Source organism: Rattus norvegicus, chromosome 8, assembly GCF_021556685.1.
Source record: "Rattus norvegicus strain SHRSP/BbbUtx chromosome 8, alternate assembly SHRSP_T2T, whole genome shotgun sequence".
In the NCBI taxonomy this organism is placed as follows: domain Eukaryota; kingdom Metazoa; phylum Chordata; class Mammalia; order Rodentia; family Muridae; genus Rattus; species Rattus norvegicus.
In genome coordinates this window covers 22,212,650-22,231,818 of record NC_141541.1, presented here as the reverse complement: position 1 = coordinate 22,231,818, position 19,169 = coordinate 22,212,650, and the positions used below count along the sequence as shown (strand labels likewise).

Below are 19,169 nucleotides of genomic sequence, written 5' to 3'. Positions count from 1 at the left end.
TCCATACCCAAAGCCCATAGAATTGGTAAGGAACTCTCCATAAGGTAAACGTAGAACCTGTTATAAGAGATACAAGGCATATATGTTTCTTTATTTTATTCTTATTCAATATTTAACCCACTAAAATCAGGTTTACTCCAGTAACCATAGCAGCAAATACTACAAAGAAGTTTAGCTAAGTCCAAAAAATTCTGGCTTTTTCCAAACCTGCTACATTATACTTTACTGAGATGTCAAACCTATTCCATCTTGGGACTAGCCTCCATCTTAAAAGAAAAAAGGTCTCGCATGTGAACTCAAGCTACACCCAAGTACCAGGAAGGACCCCATCCATGGCTTGTCCTTGGCTAGAGTTATTCCCTAGCTATGACCTAGCACCAGTTAATCAAAGATTAGTCTGACAGTTTCAGATGTATTCTCAGACTGTGATTGTTCATGGTTTTGCTTCACTGTGTGCACTTGTTGACCTAAGCCCCCTTGCTTGCTTTCCATTCCCTATAAAACCTTATCTTGATGAGGACATGGGGTTGCTCTACCACCCATCCTTTTCTGTCAGGGTTGGCAGAGAGGCCATGCTTGAATGTGTAATAAAGAGAACCCAATAGGATGACATCAGAGATGCCTCTTTGGTAGACTTTTGGGGATTTGGAACAGGCGTGACATTACTACTGTGATAAATATGTACTTAAAAAAATTTCTCAAAGGACGGAGGCAGTTTCTTGAGCAGATTCAGAAGTTCAAGTCTATAATTAAATCTCATTTGTTCCTAGACAGTGGTGTGGCAAAGCATCATGGGATCAGTGTGTCATCATTGACAGCAGTGTCCAACCTGTGGCCCAAGGGCAATATGCAGGCAAATGTAGCTAAGGAAAGTTATGAATACAGTCCAAGATAAAATTGCAAACTTACTTAAAATACTTCTATGTGCATTTAAAAATCTATGTTGCAGTTCTTGAACATGGACTGTGTAAACAATAACATAACAATGTCAAAAAGTTGGGAATGAATTGTATGTGTACAAGATGATCACCTAGTGATGCTTAGTAATCAGAGGGTAAGAGGTAGGAGCTATTACCGAGATGTAATTTTCAAGCCTAGGGGTGGTGACATTAGCTTTCAATCACATCACTTGGGAGAAAGAGGCAGGTATATGTCCAATTTTCAGGCCAGCCTGGTGAACACAGTGTGTTCCAGGACAGCCAGGACTACACAGAAGAATGCTGTTTCAAAAACAAAAGCTGAACCAAGGCAAAGAAAAACAAGATGTAATCGTCAAAACATACCTCTAGCAATCTACTTCTATTCAGATTTTGAGTGCATTCAAGCATTAAGCCATTGATTAGGACAAAGTCTCCAGGATGTAATAAACATTGTAAATGACCTCAAGGGCATCCCAAAGCTGTTTTAGAAGTTTGTTTACTTCTACAAACATGCCTTATATCTCACCATTTAATCAAGTTTACCAAGAATAACCATGACATTATGCCTACATGGCTAATTTCCTTTCCTGGTATAGTCAAACTCTCCTCAGGACTTTCTCTTCCATTGGATTCTGATTCATTACATTAAGTAATTCATTTATATCTAAGAAGATATAGACAAAGTGGGGATGAAGGCAGTAGCCCTGACGTCAAGGTGGATCACTGAAAAATGTCTTCTTGGATACTTAAGTCTCAGAGTCACGTCTCATTTCTAATTCCTGGACTTTATAGATACATAGAACCATAAATATAATGAGGACCTGAAAGTAGAAGTGGACTTGTTTGGAGGTTCTACCAAGGGAGTGCAGCTACTCATGTACCCTTGACCAAAGACTGGTCCTCCTCTTTTCCGGGAAGGTCCTCTTTGACCTAGCATGCAGGTTCGAGAGGGATGCACATGAAGTGGTGAGGGGGAAAGGGGACCCCTGCCTAGCCAGCCAGATCAGCCCATTCAACCCTAGCAATCAATGGAGTGACAGATGTCATAGTAAGACTTACCTCACATCCAGGCCATACACATACAACTATCAAACCCAGACAATATTGCTGTTGCCAAGAAGTGCATGCTGACAGGAGTGTGATATAACTGTCTCCTAGGTGGCTGTGCCAGAGCCTGACAAATACAGAGGCAGACACTTGCAGCCAAGCATTGGATGGAGAACAGGATCCCCATTTGAGGATTTAGAGAAAGGATGGAAGGAGCTGAAGGGGTTTGCATCCCCATTAGAACAATACCAACAAACCAGAGCTCCTAGGGACAAAACCACCAACCAAAGAGTACACATGGACAGATCCATGACTCTAGCTGGATTTGTAGCAGAATATTGCCTTGTTTGTCACCAATGGGAGGAGAAACCCTTGGTCCTGGCAAGGTTCAACTCCCCAGTGTAAGAGATTGTCATGGTGGGGAGGCAGAAAGGGGTGGGTGGATGGGTAGGGGAATACATTCATAGGAGAAGAGGGATGGGGGGGAGTTCTGGGGGAAAAAGGCAGATGTAGAAATGACTCTAGGACAGGAATGATAGTATGGTAGAAGGATATAAGCAAATATGTCAAAGTGCATTATTAGTTTTTTAACTCAGGGATTCTCTGTCAAGCTCTTTCTCTCCTAGGACCAGCTTAGCAAACCACATTGGCCTCAAACTCACAGGGATCTGCCTGACACTGCTAGGAACAAAAGTATTTACTACCAATCACAGCCATGTTTTGGTCTTGAATGCAAATAACCTTATGTGACTTTATATAATAACAAAATGAATGTATTTTAAATTAGCTATAGGACATGGGCTTGTAGCTCATAGATGACAGGTATAACAGCATCTATAATAATATCTTTTTTTATTTTATTGGATTTTTTTATTTACATTTCAAATGTTATTCCATTTCCCAGTTTCCAGTCCATAGACTCCCTATCCCATACCCCCTCCCCCTTCCTATATGAGGGTGTTCCCCCACCCCTTCTCCCTTCCCTGGCCTGACATTCCCCTGCACTGGGGGATCAATTCTTGGGAGGACCAAGAGCGTCTCCTTCCACTGATGCCCAACAAAGCCAACCTCTGGGTTTAGCTGGAGTCATGGGTCCGTCCATGAGTTCTCTTTGGATGGTTTAGTCCTTGAGAGCTTTCCATCTTATGAGATCTTCAATTTCTTTCTTGAGAGACTTGAGATTTTTCTCATGCAGATCTTTCACTTGCGTGGTTAGAGTCACACCAAGATATTTTATGTTATTTGTGACTATTGTGAAGGGTGCCATTTCCCTAATTTCTTTTTTTTTTGTTGGTGCATGCCTTTGTTTATTTATTTATTTATTTTTTTATTAACTTGAGTATTTCTTATATACATTTCGAGTGTTATTCCCTTTCCCGGTATCCCGGCAAATATCCCCCTCCCCCTCCCCTTCCTTATGGGTGTTCCCCTCCCAACCCTCCCCCCATTGCCGCCCTCCCCCCACCAGTCTACTTCACTGGGGGTTCAGTCTTAGCAGGACCCAGGGCTTCCCCTTCCACTGGTGCTCTTACTAGGATATTCATTGCTACCTATGAGGTCAGAGTCCAGGGTCAGTCCATGTATAGTCTTTAGGTAGTGGCTTAGTCCCTGGAAGCTCTGGTTGCTTGGCATTGTTGTACATATGGGGTCTCGAGCCCCTTCAAGCTCTTCCAGTTCTTTCTCTGATTCCTTCAACGGGGGTCCTATTCTCAGTTCAGTGGTTTGCTGCTGGCATTCGATTCTGTATTTGCTGTATTCTGGCTGTGTCTCTCAGGAGCGATCTACATCCGGCTCCTGTCGGTCTGCACTTCTTTGCTTCATCCATCCTGTCCAATTGGGTGGCTGTATATGTATGAGCCACATGTGGGGCAGGCTCTGAATGGGTGTTCCTTCAGTCTCTCTTTTAATCTTTGCCTCTCTCTTCCCTGCCAAGGGTATTCTTGTTCCCTTTTAAAGAAGGAACGATGCATTCACATTTTGATCATCCGTCTTGAGTTTAATTTGTTCTAGGCATCTAGGGAAATTCAAGCATTTGGGCTAATAGCCACTTATCAATGAGTGCATACCATGTATGTCTTTCTGTGATTGGGTTAGCTCACTCAGGATGATGTTTTCCAGTTCCAACCATTTGCCTACGAATTTCAAAAAGTCGTTGTTTTTGATAGCTGAGTAATATTCCATTGTGCAGATGTACCACATTTTCTGTATCCATTCCTCTGTTGAAGGGCATCTGGGTTCTTTCCAGCTTCTGGCTATTATAAATAAGGCTGCAATGAACATAGTGGAGCATGTGTCTTTTTTATATGTTGGGGCATCTTTTGGGTATATGCCCAAGAGAGGTATAGCTGGATCCTCAGGCAGTTCAATGTCCAATTTTCTGAGGATCCTCCAGACTGATTTCCAGAATGGTTGTACCAGTTTGCAATCCCACCTCACTGGTGTGAGGTGAAATCTCAGGGTTGTTTTGATTTGGATGTCCCTTATGACTAAAGATGTTGAACATTTCTTTAGGTGTTTCTCAGCCATTCGGCATTCCTCAGCTGTGAATTCTTTGTTTAGCTCTGAACCCCATTTTTTAATAGGGTTATTTGTTTCCCTGTGGTCTAACTTCTTGAGTTCTTTGTATATTTTGGATATAAGGCCTCTGTCTGTTGTAGGATTGGTAAAGATCTTTTCCCAATCTGTTGGTTGCCAATTTGTCCTAACCACAGTGTCCTTTGCCTTACAGAAGCTTTGCAGTTTTATGAGATCCCATTTGTCGATTCTTGATCTTAGAGCGTAAGCCATTGGTGTTTTGTTTAGGAAATTTTTTCCAGTGCCCATGTGTTCCAGATGCTTCCCTAGTTTTTCTTCTATTAGTTTGAGTGTGTCTGGTTTGATGTGGAGGTCCTTGATCCACTTGGACTTAAGCTTTGTACAGTGTGATAAGCATGGATCGATCTGCATTCTTCTACATGTTGACGTCCAGTTGAACCAGCCCCATTTGCTGAAAATGCTATCTTTTTTCCATTTGATGGTTTTGGCTCCTTTGTCAAATATCAAGTGACCATAGGTGTGTGGGTTCATTTCTGGGTCTTCAATTCTATTCCATTGGTCTATCTGTCTGTCTCTGTACCAATACCATGCAGTTTTTATCACTATTGCTCTGTAATACTGCTTGAGTTCAGGGAAGGTGATTCCCCCTGAAGTCCTTTTATTGTTGAGGATAGTTTTAGCTATCCTGGGTTTTTTGTTATTCCAGATGAATTTGCAAATTGTTCTGTCTAACTCTTTGAAGAACTGGATTGGTATTTTGATGGGGATTGCATTGAATCTGTAGATTGCTTTTGGTAAAATGGCCATTTTTACTATATTTATCCTGCCAATCCATGAGCTAGGGAGATCTTTCTGTCTTCTGAGGTCTTCCTCAATTTCCTTCTTCAGTGTCTTGAAGTTGCTTTTTTTTCTTTTTTTTCTGTTACTCTTGTGGTACCTGGCACCATTTTTTTTTTAAATTAGCTTCTCAATCATCATCTGGAAAGAAAACATTCTGAGCAACATCATTAAAAACAGCTCTGATAAAGCACGGTCACTACTACGTATCATTAAGCAGGTACAAGCTATTTTACATCCACAGAGGTATGATACAGTACTGTCCTACATCTATAATACTAGAGGATACAATTTAAAAGGCATTATTTGAGACTTGATTCTACTTTTCCAGCAGAGGGCCCAAAGGACGGTGTGACACAGCTTTGTAAAGAAACATACTCTAGACAGGATTTCTTTTCACTAGTGGCACAGTTCTAAGGATTCATTCTCTCCATGAATGTCAGCTAAAACCGTTATTAAAAAAGTGAAATATCCCTAGAACAAAACCGTATAACCTCCGGATTCACATGAAGATGACCTAGTGGAGACAAGCTGGACCTCACCTTACCAACAAGCTATCAAATCTGTTATGTTTAAACAGTGAGACCTCCAAGGAAGGAGATGCCAAGTAGTGCTTCAAAGCTTCGGACCACAATCAAACACAGCATCCTTTTCAACAGAAGCAGTAGCTCATCTGAATATGCTCAAGGATGCTGACATCAATATTTAATCATCTCCTCACTCCTCCAGGAAGAGGGGGAGATCACTTACTACTGTACTTTATTGTGTTCAACCAAATCACCAGGTTACAAAAATAGCAAGCTGCCATAATAAAAAATAAGGCTCCTCTATCGAGGACCAGATAGCATCATATTACTTTCAAGCCTAGAAATTGCACACTTGTATATAAACCAACCGAAGATGAGGATTGAGGGTTCATCTTGGTGGATTTTTTCTTTGATGAATATGAAGTGTCCTTCCTTATCTTTTTTGATGACTTTTAATTGAAAATTGATTTTATTTGATATTAGAATGGCTACTCCAGCTTGCTTCTTCCGACCATTTGCTTGGAAAGTTGTTTTCCAGCCTTTCACTCTGAGGTAGTGTCTGTCTTTGTCTCTGAGGTGTGTTTCCTGTAGGCAGCAGAATGCAGGGTCCTCATTGCGTATCCAGTGTGTTAATCTATGTCTTTTTATTGGGGAGTTGAGGCCATTGATGTTGAGAGATATTAAGGAATAGTGATTATTGCTTCCCGTTATATTCATATTTGGATGTGAGGTTATGTTTGTGTGCTTTCATTCTCTTTGTTTTGTTGCCAAGACGATTAGTTTCTTGCTTCTTCTAGGGTATAGCTTGCCTCCTTATGTTGGGCTTTACCATTTATTATCCTTTGTAGTGCTGGATTTGTAGAAAGATATTGTGTAAATTTGGTTTTGTCATGGAATATCTTGGTTTCTCCATCTATGTTAAATGAGAGTTTTGCAGGATACAGTAACCTGTGCTGGCATTTGTGTTCTCTTAGGGTCTGTATGACATCAGTCCAGGATCTTCTGGCCTTCATAGTTTCTGGCGAGAAGTCTGGTGTGATTCTGATAGGTCTGCCTTTATATGTTACTTGACCTTTTCCCCTTACTGCTTTTAATAGTCTTTCTTTATTTTGTGCGTTTGGTGTTTTGACAATTATGTGACGGGAGGTGTTTCTTTCCTGGTCCAATCTATTTGGAGTTCTGTAGGCTTCTTGTATGCCTATGGGTATCACTTTTTTTAGGTTAAGGAAGTTTTCTTCTATGATTTTGTTGAAGATATTTACTGGTCCTTTGAGCTGGGAGTCTTCACTCTCTTCTATACCTATTATCCTTAGGTTTGATCTTCTCATTGAGTCCTGGATTTCCTGTATGTTTTGGACTAGTAGCTTTTTCTGCTTTACATTATCTTTGACAGTTGAGTCAATGATTTCTATGGAATCTTCTGCTCCTGAGATTCTCTCTTCCATCTCTTGTATTCTGTTGGTTAAGCTTGTATCTAGAGCTCCTTGTCTCTTCTTTTGGTTTTCTATATCCAGTGTTGTTTCCACGTGTTCTTTCTTGATTGCTTCAATTTCCATTTTTAATTCCTTCAACTGTTTGATTGTGTTTTCCTGGAATTCTTTCAGGGATTTTTGCGATTCTTTCAGGGATTTTTGCGATTCCTCTCTGTAGGCTTCTACTTGTTTATTAATGTTTTCCTGTGTTTCCCTAAGGGAGTTCTTCACGTCTTTCTTGAAGTCCTCCAGCATCATGAGGAAATATGATTTTGAAACGAGATCTTGCATTTCTGGTGTGTTTGGATATTCCATGTTTGTTTTGGTGGGAGAATTGGGCTCCGATCATGCCATGTAGTCTTGGTTTCTGTTGCTTGCGTTCCTGCGCTTGCCTCTCGCCATCATATTATCTCTAGTGTTACTTTGTTCTGCTATTTCCTACAGTGGCTAGACTGTCCTATAAGCCTGTGTGTCAGGAGTGCTGTAGACCTGTTTTCCTCTCTTACAGTCAGTTATGGGGACAGAGTGTTCTGCTTTCGGGCATGTAGTTTTTACTCTCTACAGGTCTTCAGCTGTTCCTGTGGGCCTGTGTCTTGAGTTTACCAGGCAGCTTTCTTGCAGCAGAAAAGTTGGTCTTACCTGTGGTCCCGAGGCTCAAGTTTGCTCATAGGGTGCTGCCCATGGGCTCTCTGCAGCAGCAGCAACCAGGAAGATATGTGCCGCCCCTTCTGGGAGCTTCAGTGCACCAGGGTTCCAGATGGCCTTTGGTGTTTTCCTCTGGCGTCTGAGATGTGTGTGCAGAGAGCAGTCTCTTCTGGTTTCCCAGGCTTGTCTGCCTCTCTGAAGGTTTAGCTCTCCCTCCCACGGGATTTGGGTGCAGAGAACTGTTTATCTGGTCTGTTTCCTTTAGGTTCCGGCAGTGTCTCAGGCAGGGGTCCTGCCGCTACTAGGCCCTCCCCCACGGGCCACAGAGGCCTTATACAGTTTCCTCTTGGGCCAGGGATGTGGGCAGGGGTGGGCAGTGTTGGTGGTCTCTTCCGCTCTGCAGCCTCAGGAGTGCCCACCTGACCAGGCGGTGAGGTCTCTTTCCCACGGGGTCTCTATAATAATATCTTTATGACATCAAATTACTATTACTTAAAAGATTCTCTAGACTTGTATTTAAAATGGAAATCTTTATTGATAGTTTAAGATTGCAATAGTGTTCCACAAAAAGAAACAAGTCTTTAGGTAATGCTGTAGAAAGATGCATCTCATGGATCAATTTTCATTAATATAAGTGCAATATAACAACTTAAATACTTAGTATAAAACACTAAATAACCCTTCATGCTAGATTATTCCTATAGAATGAAAGTGAATTAACATAATTACAATGGGGTATGGGATTCTTTTTTTTTTCTTTTCTTTTTTTTTTTATTATTAACTTGAGTATTTCTTATATACATTTCGAGTGTTATTCCCTTTCCCAGTTTCCGGGCAAACATCCCCCTCCCCCCTCCCCTTTCTTATCGGTGTTCCCCTCCCTACCCTCCCCCCATTGTCCCCCCCCAACAGTCTAGTTCACTGGGGGTTCAGTCTTAGCAGGAACCAGGGCTTCCCCTTCCACTGGTGCTCTTACTAGGATATTCATTGCTACCTATGAGGTCAGAGTCCAGGGTCAGTCCATGTATAGTCTTTAGGTAGTGGCTTAGTCCCTGGAAGCTCTGGTTGCTTGGCATTGTTGTACATATGGGGTCTCGAGCCCCTTCAAGCTCTTCCAGTTCTTTCCCTGATTCCTTCAACGGGGGTCCTATTCTCAGTTCAGTGGTTTGCTGCTGGTATTCGCCTCTGTATTTGCTGTATTCTGGCTGTGTCTCTCAGGAGCGATCTACATCCGGCTCCTGTCGGTCTGCACTTCTTTGCTTCATCCATCTTGTCTAATTGGATGGCTGTATATGCATGGGACACATGTGGGGCAGACTCTGAATGGGTGTTGCTTCAGTCTCTGTTTTAATCTTTGCCTCTCTCTTCCCTGCCAAGGGTATTCTTGTTCCCCTTTTAAAGAAGGAGTGAACCATTCACATTTTGATCATCTGTCTTGAGTTTCCTTTGTTCTAGGTATCTAGGGTAATTCAAGCATTTGGGCTAATAGCCACTTATCAGTGAGTGCATACCATGTATGTCTTTCTGTGTTTGGGTTAGCTCACTCAGGATGTTATTTTCCAGTTCCAGCCATTTGCCTACGAATTTCATAAAGTCGTTGTTTTTGATAGCTGAGTAATATTCCATTGTGTAGATGTACCACATTTTCTCTATCCATTCCTCTGTTGAAGGGCATCTGGGTTCTTTCCAGCTTCTGGCTATTATAAATAAGGCTGCAATGAACATAGTGGAGCACGTGTCTTTTTTATATGTTGGGGCATCTTTTGGGTATATGCCCAAGAGAGGTATAGCTGGATCCTCAGGCAGTTCAATGTCCAATTTTCTGAGGATCCTCCAGACTGATTTCCAGAATGGTTGTACCAGTTTGCAATCCCACCAACAATGGAGGAGTGTTCCTCTTTCTCCACATCCTTGCCAGCATCTGTTGTCCCCTGAGTTTTTGATCTTAGCCATTCTCACTGATGTGAGGTGAAATCTCAGGGTTGTTTTGATTTGCATTTCCCTTATGACTAAAGATGTTGAACATTTCTTTAGGTGTTTCTCCGCCATTCGGCATTCCTCAGCTGTCAATTCTTTGTTTAGCTCTGAACCCCATTTTTTAATAGGGTTATTTGTTTCCCTGTGGTCTAACTTCTTGAGTTCTTTGTATATTTTGGATATAAGGCCTCTATCTGTTGTAGGATTGGTAAAGATCTTTTCCCAATCTGTTGGTTGCCAATTTGTCCTAACCACAGTGTCCTTTGCCTTACAGAAGCTTTGCAGTTTTATGAGATCCCATTTGTCGATTCTTGATCTTAGAGCGTAAGCCATTGGTGTTTTGTTTAGGAAATTTTTTCCAGTGCCCATGTGTTCCAGATGCTTCCCTAGTTTTTCTTCTATTAGTTTGAGTGTGTCTGGTTTGATGTGGAGGTCCTTGATCCACTTGGACTTAAGCTTTGTACAGTGTGATAAGCATGGATCGATCTGCATTCTTCTACATGTTGACGTCCAGTTGAACCAACCCCATTTGCTGAAAATGCTATCTTTTTACCATTTGATGGTTTTGGCTCCTTTGTCAAAAATCAAGTGACCATAGGTGTGTGGGTTCATTTCTGGGTCTTCAATTTTATTCCCTTGGTCTATCTGTCTGTCTCTGTACCAATACCATGCAGTTTTTATCACTATTGCTCTGTAATACTGCTTGAGTTCAGGGAAGGTGATTCCCCCTGAAGTCCTTTTATTGTTGAGGATAGTTTTAGCTATCCTGGGTTTTTTGTTATTCCAGATGAATTTGCAAATTGTTCTGTCTAACTCTTTGAAGAACTGGATTGGTATTTTGATGGGGATTGCATTGAATCTGTAGATTGCTTTTGGTAAAATGGCCATTTTTACTATATTAATCCTGCCAATCCATGAGCATGGGAGATCTTTCCATCTTCTGACGTCTTCCTCAATTTTCTTCTTCAGTGTCTTGAAGTTCTTATTGTACAGATCTTTTACTTGCTTTGTTAAAGTCACTCCGAGGTACTTTATATTATTTGGGTCTATTATGAAGGGTGTCGTTTCCCTAATTTCTATCTCGGCTTGTTTCTCTTTTGTATAGAGGAAGGCAACTGATTTATTTGAGTTAATTTTATACCCAGCCACTTTGCTGAAGTTGTTTATCAGCTTTAGTAGTTCTCTGGTGGAACTTTTGGGATCACTTAAATATACTATCATATCATCTGCAAATAGTGATATTTTGACCTCTTCTTTTCCGATCTGTATCCCCTTGACATCCTTTTGTTGTCTGATTGCTCTGGCTAGAACTTCAAGAACTATATTGAATAAGTAGGGAGAGAGTGGACAGCCTTGTCTAGTCCCTGATTTTAGTGGGATTGCTTCAACTTTCTCTCCATTTAGTTTAATGTTAGCAACTGGTTTGCTGTATATGGCTTTTACCATGTTCAGGTATGCGCCTTGAATTCCTATTCTTTCCAGGACTTTTATCATGAAGGGGTGTTGAATTTTGTCAAATGCTTTCTCAGCATCTAATGAAATGATCATGTGGTTTTGTTCTTTCAGTTTGTTTATATAATGGATCACGTTGATGGTTTTCCGTATATTAAACCATCCCTGCATGCCTGGGATGAAGCCTACTTGATCATGGTGGATGATTGTTTTGATGTGCTCTCGGATTCGGTTTGCCAGAATTTTGTTGAGTATTTTTGCGTCGATATTCATAAGGGAAATTGGTCTGAAGTTCTCTTTCTTTGTTGGGTCTTTGTGTGGTTTAGGTATAAGAGTAATTGTGACTTCAAAGAAGGTATTCGGTAGTGATCCATCTGTTTCAATTTTGTGGAATAGTTTGGATAATATTGGCATGAGGTCTTCTATGAAGGTTTGATAGAATTCTGCACTAAACCCGTCTGGACCTGGGCTCTTTTTGGTTGGGAGACCTTTAATGACTGCTTCTATTTCCTTAGGAGTTATGGGGTTGTTTAACTGGTTTATCTGTTCCTGATTTAACTTCGGTACCTGGTATCTGTCTAGGAAATTGTCCATTTCCTGAAGATTTTCAAGTTTTCTTGAATATAGGTTTTTGTAGTAAGATCTGATGATTTTTTGAATTTCCTCTGAATCTGTTGTTATGTCTCCCTTTTCATTTCTGATTTTGTTAATTTGGACACACTCTCTGTGTCCTCTCGTTAGTCTGGCTAAGGGTTTATCTATCTTGTTGATTTTCTCAAAGAACCAACTTTTGGTTCTGTTGATTCTTTCTATGGTCCTTTTTGTTTCTACTTGGTTGATTTCAGCTCTGAGTTTGATTATTTCCTGCCTTCTACTCCTCCTGGGTGTATTTGCTTCTTTTTGTTCTAGATCTTTTAGGTGTGCTGTCAAGCTGCTGACATATGCTCTTTTCTGTTTCTTTCTGCAGGCACTCAGCGCTATGAGTTTTCCTCTTAGCACAGCTTTCATTGTGTCCCACAAGTTTGGGTATGTTGTACCTTCATATTCATTAAATTCTAAAAAGTTTTTAATTTCTTTCTTTATTTCTTCCTTGACCAGGTTATCATTGAGTAGAGCATTGTTCAATTTCCAAGTATATGTGAACATTCTTCCTTGATTGTTATTGAAGACCAGTTTTAGGCCGTGGTGGTCCGATAGCACGCATGGGATTATTTCTATCTTTCTGTACCTGTTGAGGCCCGTTTTTTGACCAATTATATGGTCAATTTTGGAGAAAGTACCATGAGGATCTGAGAAGAAGGTATATCCTTTTGCTTTAGGATAGAATGTTCTATAAATATCCGTTAGGTCCATTTGGCTCATGACTTCTCTTAGTCTGTCTACATCTCTGTCTAATTTCTGTTTCCATGATCTGTCCATTGATGAGAGTGGGGTGTTGAAATCTCCCACTATTATTGTGTGAGGTCCAATGTGTGTTTTGAGCTTTAGTAAGGTTTCTTTTACATATGTAGGTGCCCTTGTATTTGGGGCATAGATATTTAGGATTAAGAGTTCATCTTGGTGGATTTTTCCTTTGATGAATATGTAGTGTCCTTCCTTATCTTTTTTGATGACTTTTAGTTGAAAATTGATTTTATTTGATATTAGAATGGCTACTCTAGCTTGCTTCTAACGACCATTTGCTTGGAAAGTTGTTTTCCAGCCTTTCACTCTGAGGTAGTGTCTGTCTTTGTCTCTGAGGTGTGTTTCCTGTAGGCAGCAGAATGCAGGGTCCTCGTTGCGTGTCCAGTTTGTTAATCTATTTCTTTTTATTGGGGAGTTGAGGCCATTGATGTTGAGAGATATTAAGGAATAGTGGTTATTGCTTCCCGTTATATTCATATTTGGATGTGAGGTTATGTTTGTGTGCTTTCATTCTCTTTGTTTTGTTGCCAAGACGTTTAGTTTCCTGCTTCTCCTAGGGTATAGCTTGCCTCCTTATGTTGGGCTTTACCATTTATTATCCTTTGTAGTGCTGGATTTGTAGAAAGATATTGTGTAAATTTGGTTTTGTCATGGAATATCTTGGTTTCTCCATCTATGTTAATTGAGAGTTTTGCAGGATACAGTAACCTGGGCTGGCATTTGTGTTCTCTTAGGGTCTGTATGACATCAGTCCAGGATCTTCTGGCCTTCATAGTTTCTGGCGAGAAGTCTGGTGTGATTCTGATAGGTCTGCCTTTATATGTTACTTGACTTTTTCCCTTACTGCTTTTAATATTCTTTCTTTATTTTGTGTGTTTGGTGTTTTGACTATTATGTGACGGGAGGTGTTTCTTTCCTGGTCCAATCTATTTGGAGTTCTGTAGGCATCTTGTATGCCTATGGGTATCTCTTTTTTTAGGTTAGGGAAGTTTTCTTCTATGATTTTGTTGAAGATATTTACTGGTCCTTTGAGCTGGGAGTCTTCACTCTCTTCTATACCTATTATCCTTAGGTTTGATCTTCTCATTGAGTCCTGGATTTCCTGTATGTTTTGGACAAGTAGCTTTTTCTGCTTTACATTATCTTTGACAGTTGAGTCAATGATTTCTATGGAATCTTCTGCTCCTGAGATTCTCTCTTCCATCTCTTGTATTCCGTTGGTGAAGCTTGTATCTACAGCTCCTTGTCTCTTCTTTTGGTTTTCTATATCCAGGGTTGTTTCCATGTGTTCTTTCTTGATTGCTTCTATTTCCATTTTTAATTCCTTCAACTGTTTAATTGTGTTTTCCTGGAATTCTTTCAGGGATTTTTGCGATTCCTCTCTGTAGGCTTCTACTTGTTTATTGATGTTTTCCTGTGTTTCCCTAAGTGTGTTCATGTCTTTCTTGAAGTCCTCCAGCATCATGATCAAATATGATTTTGAAACTAGATCTTGCTTTGCTGGTGTGTTTGGATATTCCATGTTTGTTTTGGTGGGAGAATTGGGCTCCGATCATGCCATGTAGTCTTGGTTTCTGTTGCTTGGGTTCCTGCGCTTGCCTCTCGCCATCAGATTATCTCTAGTGTTACTTTTTTCTGCTATTTCTGACAGTGGCTAGACTGTCCTATAAGCCTGTGTGTCAGGAGTGCTGTAGACCTGTTTTCCTCTCTTTTAGTCAGTTATGGGGACAGAGTGTTCTGCTTTCCAGCGTGTGGTTTTTCCTCTCTACAGGTCTTCAGCTGTTCCTGTGGGCCTGTGTCTTGAGTTCAGTAGGCAGCTTTCTTGCAGCAGAAAAGTTGGTGTTACCTGTGGTCCCAAGGCTCAGGTTCGCTAGTGTGGTGCTGCCCATGGGCTCTCTGCAGCGGCAGCAACCAGGAAGCCCTGTGCTGCCGTTTCCGGGAGCTTCAGTGCACCAGGGTTCCAGATGGCCTTTTGTGTTTTCCTCTGGCGTCTGAGATGTGTGTGCAGAGAGCAGTCTCTTCTGGTTTCCCAGGCTTGTCTGCCTCTCTGAAGGTTTAGCTCTCCCTCCCACGGGATTTGGGTGCAGAGAACTGTTTATCTGGTCTGTTTCCTTCAGGTTCAGGCGGTGTCTCAGGCAGGGGTCCTGCCGCTCCTGGGCCCTCCCCCACGGGAGCACTGAGGCCTTATACAGTTTCCTCTTGGGCCAGGGATGTGGGCAGGGGTGGGCAGTGTTGGTGGTCTCTTCCGCTCTGCAGCCTCAGGAGTGCCCACCTGACCAGGCGGTGAGGTCTCTTTCCCACGGGGTCTCTATAATAATATCTTTATGACATCAAATTACTATTACTTAAAAGATTCTCTAGACTTGTATTTAAAATGGAAATCTTTATTGATAGTTTAAGATTGCAATAGTGTTCCACAAAAAGAAACAAGTCTTTAGGTAATGCTGTAGAAAGATGCATCTCATGGATCAATTTTCATTAATATAAGTGCAATATAACAACTTAAATACTTAGTATAAAACACTAAATAACCCTTCATGCTAGATTATTCCTATAGAATGAAAGTGAATTAACACAATTACAATGGGGTATGGGATTATTTTCTGTATTAATAACATTAACCAGGAGGGTCAAACTCAAGGTCTATCTGGTAAACAGTGAGATTCCAATAATCACAAAATTTTTAAAAGTTCTAACCAGACATTGAACAATTTTGAGTAAAGAGCTCTTCTCTCAGTAAATCTAATAATAATGGACCTACTTGTTAAAGCATACATATAGCACTATAGAGTAAATTAGCATACCTGCTCAAGCTTCTGTCCATTCAAAGGCTCGAGGCAACCGGAGGTCTAGTCTTAAACCTAAGTACCTAACAAATAGTAAGTCCCATGGTAGAAAGCAACAGAAGATTAAATTCAAGGCCTCAAGACCACAAAGCCCAATTAGACTAATGTAAGGCTTTGTAACTGCCTAGTAGCTTTACAAAACTAATGGCTAAGTACATAGACCCTTCTCACTTAAATTCTATAAAATAAGGCATTTCCTTTGTTCTGTCCAATTGCTCTGTCCAACTTGGCTCCTGTCCAATCTATTCCGGAGTCCTACTATGGATCACAACAGAATAAAAGAAGGCTTTTATTTGAAATCTCTTACAGAACACTTCTATCCAAACTGGAAACATTATTGTTTAAAACAATACTTGTTTTATTTATTTTTTTTGTCTTTCCAAAGCATAAAAAGGAGTGAGTTGGGTCTGTTAAATCTGTTATTTAGAGACATAAAGGTAATGCTGGGTGATGATGGCACTTGTCTTAAAACTCAAAGCACTGGAGGCAGAGACAGGGTTCCAGGACAACCAGGGTCACATCTGAAAACCCTGTCATGAAAAAACAAAACAAAACAAAAGTTCCTTGAAAAACTTACAGAGGCCTCAACAAGTATTTTCCACTCATGTTTATTCCCTCATGTTCTCTGTCTGTCTGGCTAGCCTGTCTGCCTCCAATGCCTCTGCCAGTCTCTTCCTGGCCTTCTTTACCTTCCAGGCCTGTCTCTGAATGTCTCCTGTGGTTACTTTCCGTAGGAAGTAAGAAGGTGACAGATGGAGAGGTACTGGTAATGTCACCCCTTGACTGGAGAAAGATGGTGACAACTGAAGAGCCACATGCTCATTTGTTTCCAAGTATGGGGGCTGGTCAGAGGTGACTTGTCCAGAAGTTAGCTGATCCTTATCACCACTTTGGTTGCTGGCTTCATCCTGCATTCCACGTGCAATTCTCTCTACTGCATTTGCAAGCTCCAATGGACATGATAGGTTCTCTTTACTGTCTCCTCCAAATTGAAAGTTTTTCAGTCTCTCCAATGCACAGAGCTGCTGGGGTTTCTTCAGCTTTGCTTCATCTCTCCTGTACCGGGTTTTATTTTCAGGGTATGAAGTTATTACGGTCACAGGTTGTGGGAAGATGCAACTGGTCAACCTCAAAGGATTTCTGAGAGTAGTGCCAGATTTATGTTTAGCCTTTCTCTTGCTTTTGGCTACTTGAATCTTCCTTCTCTTCTGTAGTCTGCTGGGTATCATACTTCCTGTGAGTCTTCCCTTTAAAAATAGAGTGAAGTTTAAACACAGTATGTAATCTACTCCTGGCTACAGAGAATACGTTTTTAGTTTATAGTAATCCCTTTTCTCTCTGAAGAACTAGGTCTCAGATCACAGCATTGCCTAGTTCCCCAAGACTGCTGCTAAAAACACTCTACTTCCCAAACTTTTAGGACACCTAACTCATGTCACTATCAAGGATATGAAGTTCGGGTCTCTATCAAACAAGTTACACAGAGATTCCCTCTTTTTTCCTTTAAGAATGCTACATTTTCTTTCTTGTGGCCACTGGGTGCTGCTGTTCCAAACCTACCTCAGTGACACACTGGCATCACTAGTGCAGAAGTGCCCTATGTAAGGTTGTGCAAGAACTCTAGATGTCTATACAAGAAAAAAAATTCAACAATGTGTTTCACACAGCAATTCTGATTATTTTGGGCTGATGAAGTACATCTTAAACTTCTTCCTCCAAATATTAACAAGTAGTTAACTGCTGCCAATAGGATATCAAAGTATGTCAAGTACATATATGCATTAAATTAAGGAAATTTAAATACAAAGATAGAGGACAAGAATGAACATTCAACAATAATGTGAAATCAGTACTCACCTGCAAAGGCTGGCTTTTAACTGTGTTTCCTGAAGACTCTTCCATAGTTGTAGAGTTTGTCCTAAAGGCTTCACTGAACAGATGCAGATAAGGCTTGAGTTGCTGGTAATGGCAGTATCTGTCTTACCTAACCCTCCTGTTATATAGAAAAGACAGATAAGAAAATTCTCAGACAACTGAACCCACAGATAAAACAATGAGTGTTATACTCCCAGAGAATAAATCAATAGATGGATAATCTAACCCATGTATAAACAGGGCAGAAGATTTTTCTTATGTGGATAAAATGATCAATGGACAATCCATGGTAGATTCTGCCTCATACCCATGGGAATTGAGAATGCTCAAGTCTTTAAACAAAATAAAAAAAATATCATTAATACTGTTATTAGAGAAATTAACATTTAAATGAGGTGAAAATAGTCTCTTAAAGATTACATCTTTAAAATCAAGTATGAGCCAGCTGTGGTGCACACACTTCAATCCCACACACTTGGGAAGCAGGAGTTATTGGATCTCTGTTAGTTTGAGCAGCCTGGTATACGTTCAAGGACGTCCAAGACTGTTACAAAGAGGAAACTCTCTGTGTACCTCTGGCTGTCCTGGAATTCACTCTGTAGACCATGCTGGCCTCAACTCAGAGATCTGCTTGCTGTCTTCTGAGTGTTGGGATTAAATGCAAACACTACCAGTGGCAGGCGTCAATTATATATTTTTGTTCAACTTTTCTCTTTAGAAACATGGTGCTCATGGATTGGCAGGATTAATATATTAAAAATGGCCATTCTACCAAAAGCGATCTACAGATTCAATACAATCCCCATCAAAATACCAATCCAATTCTTCAAAGAGTTAGACAGAACAATTTGCAAATTCATCTGGAATAACAAAAAACCCAGGATAGCTAATACTATCCTCAACAATAAAAGGACTTCAGGGGGAATCACTATCCCTGAACTCACACAGTATTACAGAGCAATAGTGATAAAAACTGCATGGTATTGGTACAGAGACAGACAGATAGACCAATGGAATAGAATTGAAGACCCAGAAATGAACCCACACACCTATGGGCACTTGATTTTTGACAAAGGAGCCAAAACCATCCAATGGAAAAAAGATAGCATTTTCAGCCAATGGCGCTGTTCAACTGGAGGTCAACATGTAGAAGAATGCATATTGATCCATGCTTATCACCCTGTACAAAGCTTAAGTCCAAGTGGATAAAGGACCTCCACATCAAACCAGACACACTCAAACTAATAGAAGAAAAACTAGGGAAGCATCTGGAACACATGGGCACTGGAAAAAATTTCCTGAACAAAACACCAATGGCTTATGCTCTAAGATCAAGAATCGACAAATGGGATCTCATAAAACTGCAAAGCTTCTGTAAGGCAAAGGACACTGTGGTTAGGACAAAACGGCAACCAACAGATTGGGAAAAGATGTTTATCAATCCTACAACGGATAGAGGCCTTATATCCAAAATATACAAAGAACTCAAGAAGTTAGACCGCAGGGAGACAAATAACCCTATTAAAAAATGGGGTTCAGAGCTAAACAAAGAATTCACAGCTGAGGAAAGCCGAATGGATGAGAAACACCTACAGAAATGTCCAACATCTTTAGTCATAAGGGAAATGCAAA

General features: G+C 40.7%; 1 protein-coding gene across 1 annotated transcript; it reads right to left on the bottom strand.

Moving 5' to 3' along the window:
• Nucleotides 1-16,270: 16,270 nt before the first annotated feature.
• Mbd3l3 (methyl-CpG binding domain protein 3 like 3) lies at nt 16,271-17,564 on the bottom strand. The gene is made up of 2 exons (XM_087564309.1): nt 17,520-17,564; nt 16,271-16,909 (listed from the first exon to the last, which is right to left on the bottom strand). Exons 1-2 carry the CDS (start codon nt 17,562-17,564, stop codon nt 16,271-16,273), a joined length of 684 nt encoding a protein of 227 aa, XP_087420435.1.
• Nucleotides 17,565-19,169: the final 1,605 nt, after the last annotated feature.